Source organism: Osmia bicornis, chromosome 8 (genome assembly GCF_907164935.1).
Source record: "Osmia bicornis bicornis chromosome 8, iOsmBic2.1, whole genome shotgun sequence".
NCBI classification, from domain to species: domain Eukaryota; kingdom Metazoa; phylum Arthropoda; class Insecta; order Hymenoptera; family Megachilidae; genus Osmia; species Osmia bicornis.
In genome coordinates, this window is record NC_060223.1 from 1,990,702 (window position 1) to 2,002,497 (window position 11,796).

Genomic DNA, 11,796 nt, shown 5'->3' on the forward strand with positions numbered 1-11,796 from the left:
CGTCCCGCAACGTCCCAGTGACTCCCTTACCGCAGTTGTTTCATCTAACACAAGCGCGTTGTCCCACGTGTCCGTGTGAGCTCTGCGGGTTTAGCAGAGTTCGGCTGCTCTCGTCATTTCTACGTTATCGGCTCGATGCTCAAGCCGCTAAAGCACGTGGCAGCAGCATCGACGAATCGACAAAATAATATAATTTCGTCCATGGCAATATGGCTGAATTAAGACACCAGGAGAATCAGTTCGAATCCCGATTTTACGGTTTCAGTTCTGATTCTTAATGCATTAACGTTTTTTTAATACATTAATACTATGAAATACATTGACTTGGGAAGCAGTTAAAAAAAGGAGTTGAACTGTGTTACGGCACAGCGGGCCGTTTACCGTTCCTACTCCACGACGAACCCCCACTTGGACCATGTATCTAACGACGTCAGAGTGACGTCACCAGGCTCATGCTCTGTTATATTTACAGCTGATCAGGCGCGACCTAATTAGAATAGATTAAATCAAAGCAGCGAGCGACTAAATAAACATACCGCGAATTCAAGTAGAAATTGTGCTAAGCGTTACATCGTCTACGTGTAAAACAACTGTGTAAGACAACTGTGTAAAACAACCTAGTTGTGTGTAGAATAAACGGTTTTGTATTTCCACGTTTCACAGTGCATCTTCTCCAAGTTCCCCCCGTTTCGATCCACCCTCTCACAACGCGCTCCCAATCCTTCAACCTCGCGACAACATTAATTGGTCCTTCGAGCCGGATTCCCGGCACTAGATGGATTGGGAAAATCTTTTGTGAAAGTGTTTCTTTTTCGCCAGTGGGAACCGCGTTTCGTTAATTCGCATCGTTCGCTCGTTCGCGTGTGCGACCTTCCCGTGGGACAAAAATTCGGTAACCGTTCCCAACGGCCAAGTTTAAATTGTGCTGCTCGCGTTTGTTCTAACGGTCATCATGTCGTCAATTACTGGTTTAATTGAACGTCAATACGAGCTCTTTACGTCGATGAGCCGGACAATTATTAATTTACGCAAAAAGGGGGAGGCGAACATCACGGAATCCTACGTTAAATCCCGTCTCTCGTTGCTTAAGGGAGAACTGGACGTCGTTCCGTCGGAAGCATGCGCAAATTACGGATCAGAAGACGGAAGAAACCCGCAAGCTAAGCTATTTCACCGATGACCTGTGGACTCAAGGTGAGGAAATCTTCATCGACAACCAAGCGACTCTGGAGGAGTATTTGGACCGTTTCGCTCGTACTCCCAAACCACCGCATGGCCCTGTTGCCCAGTCCATCACGAGTTGCGCGGATCAACCGGGTCAGCCACGGGCATTACCTAAGCTCGTGCTGCCAAAGTTTGCTGGACATCACAAAAAATGGACGCCGTTCCGCGATTTGTTTCAATCCATGGTCAGCGACAACGCATCGATACCCGAGGTAGAAAAATTGCATTATCTAAAAATGAGCGTAACTGGCGAAGCCGCCCAACTCATCAGCAACTTATCCGTGACCTCGGATAATTTTAAACTCGCGTGGCAAGTCCTCTCTGACCGTCATGAAAATCGTCGCGTTCTTGTTGACACCCAGCTCGACTTGTTATTCTCAGTCAAACGGTTACAGCGAGAATTGGCGACCGAGCTCAAACGGTTATATGGAACAACAAACGAAGTCATCGGAGCTCTTAACGGTCTCAAGTGCGACACAAAAAACTGGGACCCAATAATCGTATACTGGGTGTCGCGTAAATTCGATTCTAACACTTTCCGAGAATGGGAGCTGCATATCGGCACCTTCACCGAAATTCCAACTCTGACGCAACTTAACGACTTCCTTTTGATGCACGTTCGCGCGACGGAGTCCGTGGAACGCTTTTCCGGATCGTCGCAACCGCTTTCCCGAAGTCGAGAAGTTAAGGTCCAGGTGCATCAGGCAACCGTTAACGCGGCCGCCTGTCCAGTATGCAACGCTTCGCACTCTCTCACGTCGTGTCCTACGTATCTCGCGAAACCAGTAGATCAGCGTAAATCAGTTGTTGCTCAGCAGCGTCGGTGCTTCAACTGTCTCGGCAATCACCATCGTAAGGCATGCCGCTCAAATCACCGTTGTATTACATGCAAGGCGCGGCACCACTCAACTCTTCATGAATCGACGACCTCCACGTTTCCGACGGCGAAGCCCTCACCCGAGACTGAACCGTCCGCGTCCGAAGTCACTGCAGCGTCATCAGTTACGTCACATCTTCTCTCGAACCATGTCAACCCTCGGCCAGCATTTGGGCGGATGCTGCTGGCCACAGCGCTTGTTAAACTTGCATCTCCATACGGGGAAACTCGGATCGCCCGCGCCCTTCTTGACCAAGGCTCCGAGGTTTCGTTCATCACCGAATCTCTGGTTCAGCAGCTGCATCTCCCACGACGACACGCAACCATTCCCGTCTCGGGCATCGGAGCAGGAAGGACGGTCGTTACTCGGGGCGCCTCCACGTTTCGAATATCGTCCTTGGTCAACCCAATGTTCAGCTGTGAGGTAAACGCTCTTATATTGCCGAAGCTCACCGATTACATTGCAGATCGCTCTCCCAGCCTGGTCAGCCTTCCGCACCTCCACGGGCTTCAGTTGGCGGACCCCGATTTTCCGCAGTCAAGGCGCATTGACCTTATCATCGGCGTCGAGGTCTACAACAGCGTACTACTTTCTGAGGTTGTTCGCGGTCCACCACGAACACCTTTAGCCCAGAAGACTCAACTCGGGTGGATCGTGTCCGGTCCTACGCCTCAAGCAGCGGAGGGTCCCCAAGCAAAACACCGCTCGAGCCTGCAGTGCTGCTTGGACCGCGAACTTGTCGATCTCGTGCAACGATTCTGGAACCAGGAAGACTACGCCTCGTGCAGCGAACCAACAATCTCCGAAGCCGACCAAGTATGCGAAAATCATTTTGTACGTACACACGCTCGAGACGGCAACGGTCGGTTCACCGTGCGCCTACCTCTCGCTCGAGACGTTGCGGTTCTCGGTGACTCTCGCAATTCCGCGTATCGTATACTTGTCAATTCCGAAACTCGTCTAGCCAAAAATCCACCACTGCGTTGCGCTTATTCTCAATTTCTGACCGAGTATGAACGGCTCGGGCACATGCACCGCGTAACCCCTTCGGAACTGACCGCGCGCGTAGCATATTATCTACCACACCACGGCGTCCTACGCGAAACGGGCACGACAAAGGTCCGCGTTGTTTTTAACGGGTCGCACAAAACTTCATCGGGCCTCTCGTTAAACGACTGCCTTCATTCCGGTCCGAAGTTACAAAATGATCTCGCCGATGTGTTACTGCGTTGGAGACAATACGCGTTTGTATTCTTGGCGGACGTCGAGAAAATGTATCGCCAAATACGAGTGCACGATGACGATCAATCACTTCAGCGTATTCTTTGGCGTCGCGATAGCTTCGGTTCTATAGAAGAATATGCTCTCTCCACGGTCACGTATGGACTTGCTTGCGCTCCATACCTCGCACTCCGATGTCTGCGTCAACTGTCTACAGATCACGAAAAGGAGTTTCCTCTTGGATGTACCATTCTCCGCGACGAAACGTACGTAGATGATGTTCTCTCCGGCGCGCACAGCCTCCCGGAAGGCCTCGAAAAAATATCTCAAATCAGTGAGCTACTGCGATCAGGGGGCTTCCAGCTTCACAAATGGACCGCGAACGACGATAGATTATTATCGAACTTCTCGTCGCAATCTGCGAGCGCGCTAGGCGAACGTTCACTGAACGACGACGCGTCGCATCAAGCTTTAGGTCTCGCGTGGAACGTGAATCGTGACGCGTTCGTGTTTACATTTCATAACCTCGCTCATTCATGCACGACGAAGCGCAGCGTACTTTCAACCGTCTCTCAGCTTTACGATCCCCTCAGATGGATCGCTCCGGTCATCGTGCAAGGCAAAACCTTCATGCAGGAATTGTGGACTCTAAAGGTAGGCTGGGACGACCCACTCCCCGCGGAGTTCGTTAAGCGTTGGGAGAAGTTCAGCTCCAATCTTTCGGAAGTGCGAGCTGTAACAATACCGCGATGGATCGGTACCGCGCCTACGAACGTTTCCACGGAGATTCACGGGTTCGCGGACGCGTCCTCCCTTGCCATGGGAGTCATCATCTATCTAATCACGAAAGATGAAACCGACCAAATCAGGACTGCCTTGTTAATGGCCAAAACAAAAGTTGCACCTCTCAAACGCGTCACTATCCCGCGACTGGAGCTCTCGGCCGCAGCACTACTCGCGCGTATCGTCAAACGGATCCGTAAGGTTCTAAAAATGGAGAACGCTCCAATACATCTGTGGACGGATTCCGCGGTCGCTCTTGCGTGGATCCGCAGCCACCCTTCTCGCTGGAAGGAATTCGTGCATAATCGCGTGTCCGAAATTCAAACGTCATTACCAGACGCCACATGGCACCATGTTCCGGGTACTCAAAACCCAGCAGACTTGGCGTCGCGAGGCACGACGCCTCAACATCTCATCAGCGATGCACTATGGTGGTCGGGACCCCCGTGGTTGCAGTGCCCGTCCCCCGCGTGGCCTTCGGAAAAGTTGACTCCGGATGACCGGATTGACGTCGAGATGCGAAAATCTCGCGTTCAAGCCTCACTAGTCGCAACCACCGAGTCATGGATGGACACCCTAAAGCGCTACTCCTCGCTATCGCGTCTGTGTCGCGTAACCGCGTGGTGTTTCAGAGCGGTTGTCAAATTTCGGTCACGGTCTGCACCATCACCAACCCCGCTCACGCTCTCTGTCTCGGAGCTAGATCGCGCGCGTTTATATTGGATGAAAGAAACTCAGAAGGAGCATTTTCAGGATGAACTCTCCGCGCTCGTGTCTGGAACTACCGTCTCGAAAACAAGCAGTCTCTACAATCTTATGCCGTACGTAGACGAGAAGGGACATTTACGAGTCGGTGGTCGGTTGCGTCACTCGCAGTTGCATCCCGATCAGAAACACCCGCTTATTCTCCCGCGCTCATCCCCTCTTACGTCTCTCGTCATTGATCACGCGCACAAAAACTCACTTCATGCTGGGCCCCAACTAACGTTAGCCACGATACGACAATCATACTGGATTATCGGCGGTCGTTGCCCTATTCGCGTGTTTATCAACAAATGCGTTGTCTGTGCACGACAACGAGCTCGCACTGCCGAACAGATTATGGGCCAACTCCCAAAGCGTCGCGTCACCCATTCCAGGGCCTTTTTGCATTCCGGAGTGGACTACGCGGGTCCCTTCAGTGTAAGAACAATTCGCGGCCGGGGGGGAAAGATCCACAAAGCATATATCGCGGTCTTCATCTGCCTTGCTACTGGAGCCGTCCATCTCGAGCTTGTATCCGACTACTCTGCGGAGGCGTTTATCGCGGCCTATAAGCGATTCAGCGGGCGTCGCGGAATACCTGCTACGATCACTAGCGACTGCGGAACCAATTTTGTCTGCGCCGACAAAGAGCTCCGCACCATGCTCGCGAAAGTGTCTCGCGATCCGGGCGCGATTTCGACAACACTTGTCAACGACGGCACCGATTGGAGGTTTAACCCCCCTTCCGCGCCTCACTTCGGGGGGAAATGGGAAGCCGCCGTCAAATCTGTAAAATTTCACATTCGTCGTGTGGTGGGGGATACGGCCCTCACCTTCGAAGAATTTACAACTCTTCTGACGCAGATCGAAGCTGTTCTTAATTCGCGACCGCTTTGCCCCTTGACGGACTATCCGTCCGATCTCAGCGCTTTAACGCCTGGGCACTTCCTCACTGGGGACGCGCTAAGGGCGGTTCCTGAACCAGACTTGTCCCTCGTCAAGACGGCACGCCTCTCACGGTGGCAACTGTTAAGACAGTTCACGGAGAACATCTGGGATCGGTGGTCACGGGAGTATCTAACCTCCCTGCAGACTGCCTCGAAATGGCAGGCCTTACGTAACGGAGTCCAACTCGGAAACCTTGTCCTTATAAAAGACGAACGAACTCCTCCTTCAAAATGGCCTCTCGCCCGCGTTACACAGCTGCACCCAGGGCGTGACAACCTAACTCGCGTCGTAACCCTGCGCACCGCGTCCACCACGTTAACGCGGCCAATTACAAAGTTATGCGTCTTGCCCATTGACACTACGGATCCCAGCGCTCAGGCGTCGGATCCCGTCACAGACAATCGCGACGGGTAAGTGCATCTTGCCAACGTACAGTTACGTCGGCAAGGCCCGGCAGGAATGTTACGGCACAGCGGGCCGTTTACCGTTCCTACTCCACGACGAACCCCCACTTGGACCATGTATCTAACGACGTCAGAATGACGTCACCAGGCTCATGCTCTGTTATATTTACAGCTGATCAGGCGCGACCTAATTAGAATAGATTAAACCAAAGCAGCGAGCGACTAAATAAACATACCGCGAATTCAAGTAAAAATTGTGCTAAGCGTTACATCGTCTACGTGTAAAACAACTGTGTAAGACAACTGGGTAAAACAACCTAGTTGTGTGTAGAATAAACGGTTTTGTATTTCCACGTTTCACAGTGCATCTTCTCCAAGTTCCCCCCGTTTCGATCCACCCTCTCACAACGCGCTCCCAATCCTTCAATCTCGCGACAACAAACTGCATCTTTCTTTGATATTTTTTTTATTAATATTTAAGTAATTTCTTCAATTAAATATTACTGTTATTCTAATTATTACAATACGTAAATCCGAAGACATACGAGGAAAATTGGTTAGGTTAAATTGTAAGGATATAAAGAAATTTCAATCTTTAACGGTTTGTTAGTTTTATTTCTTATTCCTCACAACTATTATAATTTTATTCTCTGAATGGTCATTACAATGAAAGATGGATTAGATACAATTTGATTCCTCATTTAATTTGTTATATACATATCAGGTTTCTTGCAACTATTGCACCTGGTCCACGCTTATACGATATTGCATATTTTACTTTCCTATAATACAACAAGGAAACAAAACTATAATATAGTGATTACCATAATACAATAGAAAATGTTAAGCTTGCTATAAACCTTATGTTTTTTTTTTGTGTACTTATGCTGCACTTTCGCTTCGTTTCTTTATAATGACTGATTTTTCTTTTGAATGAAACTTCCACTAGCGTATTGATGAAATTTTTCGATTAAAGCAAGATCAAACACGACATAATTTGAATTATAGTTACTTTATATATTTGCATTAGGTTTTAAGTCAATAAGTAAATATAATGCAAATTATATCGTGTTTGGTCTTATTTTAATCAGAAAAACCTTACAATTACATTGGTAAAAGTTTCATTTAGCAAAAATGAAAAATAAAAAAGTTATGGTTGAATTAATATTGTCTCACTCAAATGTTTTTTTTCCGGCTTTTAATTCTCGGACCTCTTTCTCTTTCGCTATTTGTCCTTTTCTACGTTCGCCACCATTCAAGAACTCGCTCGAGCTGTGTCGTTCTGCCAGCGTCAGACACTTTCAGGAGAATCGGGAAAATCCAGCAGAATAACACATTCTATACTGAAAGAATATACTTACTTATCTGTCTAAAAAAATTTTAATAAATCTGGCAACAGATTTATTTTCGGACTGCTTTTCTTAACCCTTTCGTTACGAGCGCCGGATATAGCCGGCATCCACTCGATGACTTCTGTGTACGAGCGCCGGATCTAGCCGGCATCCACTCGATGACTTCTGTGTACGAGCGCCGGATCTAGCCGGCATCCACTCGATGACTTCTGTGTACGAGCGCCGGATATAGCCGGCATCCATTCGATGACCTGTGTGTACGAGCGCCGGCTGTAGCCGGCGCCAGCGTGATACAGCTCACCAAACGTCCCCGCGATACTTTTATTTCTTTCGTTCGTATGCACGTAGCACATCGATAGCACTTGTCATTCTTTAGTTCGTTTTCATTTGTTTTACTCCAAAAATAAGACATGCACTGGGTTCGAAACAATCGGGACAACAGTCACGCTTCACTCTTCTTCAAACTAACAGTGTTCGCGAAGCTTCAAAGCGCAAACCAGTCTGTTGAAATAAAAGTATATTTCAAACGCAAATAATATCTTCTGTACGTCCAAACAAATTTCTTCCGTGTGTTCTATTCGAGAGTGAAGTATTTGGTCCGAATTATATAGTAATATAAAAGAAATCTTCCTTGAAGTATTACAAGAGACTGGACAACAGCTATTAATTTTTCAAGGTTCGTAATATTTATTTAAAAATTTTATTTGGAGCTTTGCTTAGTTTGTTTTATAAAATCTTTTTGTACCCCCCTGTCAGAATGTCACGACGAAAAATTCTATTCCATGACCGATCTACAGATTCAGAAAACGATTCAGATGATCAAAATCAAAATAATGTTACACTACAGAGAAAGAAAAGAAAAAGAACTATATGTAGTACTTCCGACTCAGAATCAGAGAAGATTGAAGCAAATGACAGTTGCCGTGATATATGGACGTCAAAAAGATTTCTCCCTAAAATACATAAATTTTCATCAAAAGATTCAGGAATTAAAGAAAACATCAGTAGATCAGCCAAAATCTTAGATTACTTCCAGCTTTTTGTTTCTGAAGAGTTCGTAGAACTGATTGCGAGAGAAACAAATGAATATTGTTCACAAAAGAATAATAATAATATAAACAATTCAGAAGGAACAGGGCTAGCAGAACTATACCGTTTCTTTGCTGTGTCATTTTTAATGACACGCAACAAAAAATTATCACTATTAGAGTACTGGAGTAAAGATAAACTCCTTCGTAGTGAGATTTTTGGAGAAATAATGACCAGAGACCGCTACCTCAAATTATTACAGATGTTACACTTCACCCATACGGTCAATCCTACGAATGATCGTTTACACAAAATACGGAACGTAATTGATATATTACGAACAAAATTTAGTCAAGCATTTCAACCTTATGAACGTCTGTGCATTGACGAAAGCTTGCTTTTATATAAAGGAAGGCTGTCTTTTAAACAGTACATCCCGTCTAAAAGAAATAGGTTTGGTGTAAAATCCTTTATTCTCAGCGATTGTCAGACAGGATTTGTACTAGATTTACTTGTTTACGCTGGATCATCTACAATGGTACATAGTGAAAATCAGGATATTGGAATATCTGGCGCAATAGTTGAAACACTCATGAAACCGTATCTTGGAGTGGGTCATACCCTCTATGTGGACAATTGGTATTCAAGTCCTGCTTTATTCAATTTTCTACATAATAATTGCACGAATGCGTGCGGAACGGTTAGAAAACGGAGGAAGGGAATGCCGAAAATTGACGAACGGTTAAAAAGAGGAGAGGCCACATTTCGATCATGCACTAATTTATTAGTCACAAAGTGGATGGACAAAAAAGAAGTATATATGTTGTCTACCATGCATACGTCAGAATTTGGAACTATAATCAAGCACGGAGGAACGAAAGTTATACGAAAACCTGTATGCGTATTGGATTATAATAACTCTATGGGCGCAGTAGATAAAGCAGACATGGTCATCAGCACGGTAAATTCCACACGCAAAACCTTAAAATGGTACCGCAAGTTTTTCTTCCACTTGTTAGACATTTGCGTGTGGAATGCCTATTGCCTTTACAAAGACAAAATGAAAGAACCGATATCCATGGCAAAATTCCAATTACAGTTAATCCGGGAAATATTGGGAAAATATCACCAAGCTACAAAGCGTCAACCTTTAACAGGCAATAATCATCCGGGAAGATTAACGGAAAGACATTTTCCTTCTGTTTACAAATCGGCAGGGAGAAATCGAAGTAGACGGTGCGTCGTTTGCAGTGCAAACGACAAAAGACATGAATCGAAGTATGAGTGCAAAGACTGTAATGTGGGTTTGTGTATAGATCCTTGTTTTAAAATTTATCATTGTGAAATAAATTACTAAGAATTTAATTTGATACATCATTTACCCTAAATTGTATTTTCTTTTATAATTGTTGACAAGATTATAAAATATTTAAACATTTATTTAGCAAAATGACGTCTTTTAAGCTTTTTAACGTCTTCAAGTAACCAATCGCAAGTAATATGATATATAAGGTAACAGGTGAGATTGTTAGAGGGTCAGCCAATTAGATTTGCTGATTAAGATAACCCTGGACAATATTAATTGCAAGACCTATAAACATGTCACTATGTAACACGTAAAGAAGAGTATGATCTGGAAAAAGACACGGTAACGTTGAAAGACGTAAGTCCGAAGACCAATTTCCCGACTCACAGTATGCACAGTTTGCGGAGAAGCCCTCCGTTCAGTGGCGCTACTCCGACGGCGCGGTGCCCGGATTGGTGGCGTTATTCCAGCGGAGCGAAATGCCGTAACGAAAGGCTTAAGTAATCAGAATTTCACCATTCTTCTGTACAGATCGTGTGTAGCAGTTTGTAGCAAATTCAACATATTTTCGATATTATGTAGAATACACAACCGATCGAAAAGTATTAAAAATCTAGGATATATTGTGCCGTTTTTTATACGCTAAAAGCGATTGAAATGAAATAAATGACTAATAGTGAATAGTGTAATAAAGGTGATCGCTGTTCATCTATTTCCTTTCTACGATGTATTTCTTCCACAAGAGACGATTTCCTAACAATTTACAGTATAGTAAAACCTGAGTATATGCAAGACGTTCGGTCAAACTTCGACACCTCGCTTGGATATAGTCAATGTCTTGAGTCGATCTCTCTGGCTTTTCGTCTACTTTTAACATCAATTTTGGCAAGTACTTACAATTCAAACTATATCGTGTTTGGTATCAATTTAATCAGAAAAATCTGGCCAATGAGCTAGTAAAAATTTCATTTAAAAAAAATCAAAAATAAAAATGTTTTATAACTGAATTGGAATTAGTCACACCGATATGTTTCGGCTCTTTCCTTTGTTCATTGGACCTCTCGCTCTCTTCTCCACTGTCTGTCCCTTTCTACGTTCATGCTTGGCTGGCCATCGCATATAATCCGAGATTCGTCACCTCGGCTGAATATATGAATTGTTGCACATATTCAACTTTTACTGTATAGACGCCAGGTCCATCCATTTATTAGTTCTAATAGTACCATAGTACTTTTTTATGCAGAATGTTTCAAGGAGTTGACACAAGTAAAAAAAAAATGCAATTCCATTTAAATAAAAAGTGGATTTGCATTTTTTGAGTGCATCGTTCCATTCACAAAGAAAATGAAATCACAGAAAAATAGACATTATCATCCCATTGAACTTTTACATAAACAGCTTTTTCCTATCTCTTACCAAATTTAAGATATAACCCGTCCCAATTGCATGACGTATCCTGTATACTTTTATTAATTAAGAAACATTTATTTAAAAAAGTTAATAACTTTTTCCAAAAATAATTTCAGATTGCACGTTCCTTCGCTTCTTTAGAGTAGGCATATATTTTTCAGCAGCGAGGAGTGCTACGGTGCGCTATATAACATCCACGCGTTTGGTCAGTCACAATTTATCGGAGCGGGACAATTCTATCATTTGGGTTGAAAGAAGGATAGCATGATCACCGTACATCTCACTCTAAACGCGCGCCAATGTTTCGCTTTCGTTCTTCAGGCGTATCGTGGCGATGCCTCTGGCGAGATGAGCGTTTGAATGTGTTTGTAAAAATACTTGAGGCGCTGTTGCCTTCCTAGATCGTGTTGCGCGCACGCTAGCTGAGAATTAAACCTTTCAAGTTCGTACCAGACCACGCAAGTGGCTCCTTAAGGGGGTAGGCCCAGTACGTGACG

General features: G+C 45.1%; 2 protein-coding genes across 3 annotated transcripts; both read left to right on the forward strand.

Moving 5' to 3' along the window:
* Window positions 1-209: 209 nt before the first annotated feature.
* Window positions 210-6,212, forward strand: LOC123988088. The gene is made up of 2 exons (XM_046286878.1): window positions 210-238; window positions 1,091-6,212. Exons 1-2 carry the CDS (start codon window positions 210-212, stop codon window positions 6,210-6,212), a joined length of 5,151 nt encoding a protein of 1,716 aa, XP_046142834.1.
* Window positions 6,213-7,624: 1,412 nt separating this feature from the next.
* On the forward strand, window positions 7,625-10,283 carry LOC123988017 (piggyBac transposable element-derived protein 4-like). Of its 2 annotated transcripts, none has more exons than XM_046286620.1 (2): window positions 7,625-7,977; window positions 9,083-10,283. In XM_046286620.1, exon 2 carries the CDS (start codon window positions 9,119-9,121, stop codon window positions 9,938-9,940), a length of 822 nt encoding a protein of 273 aa, XP_046142576.1. In that variant the 5' UTR covers window positions 7,625-7,977; window positions 9,083-9,118; the 3' UTR covers window positions 9,941-10,283. The 2 variants fall into 2 exon arrangements, with proteins under 2 accessions (XP_046142576.1, XP_046142575.1); XM_046286619.1 differs by lacking the exon at window positions 7,625-7,977 and adding an exon at window positions 8,172-8,230 and having other exon boundaries at window positions 8,311-10,283.
* The last annotated feature ends 1,513 nt before the right edge of the window (window positions 10,284-11,796 follow it).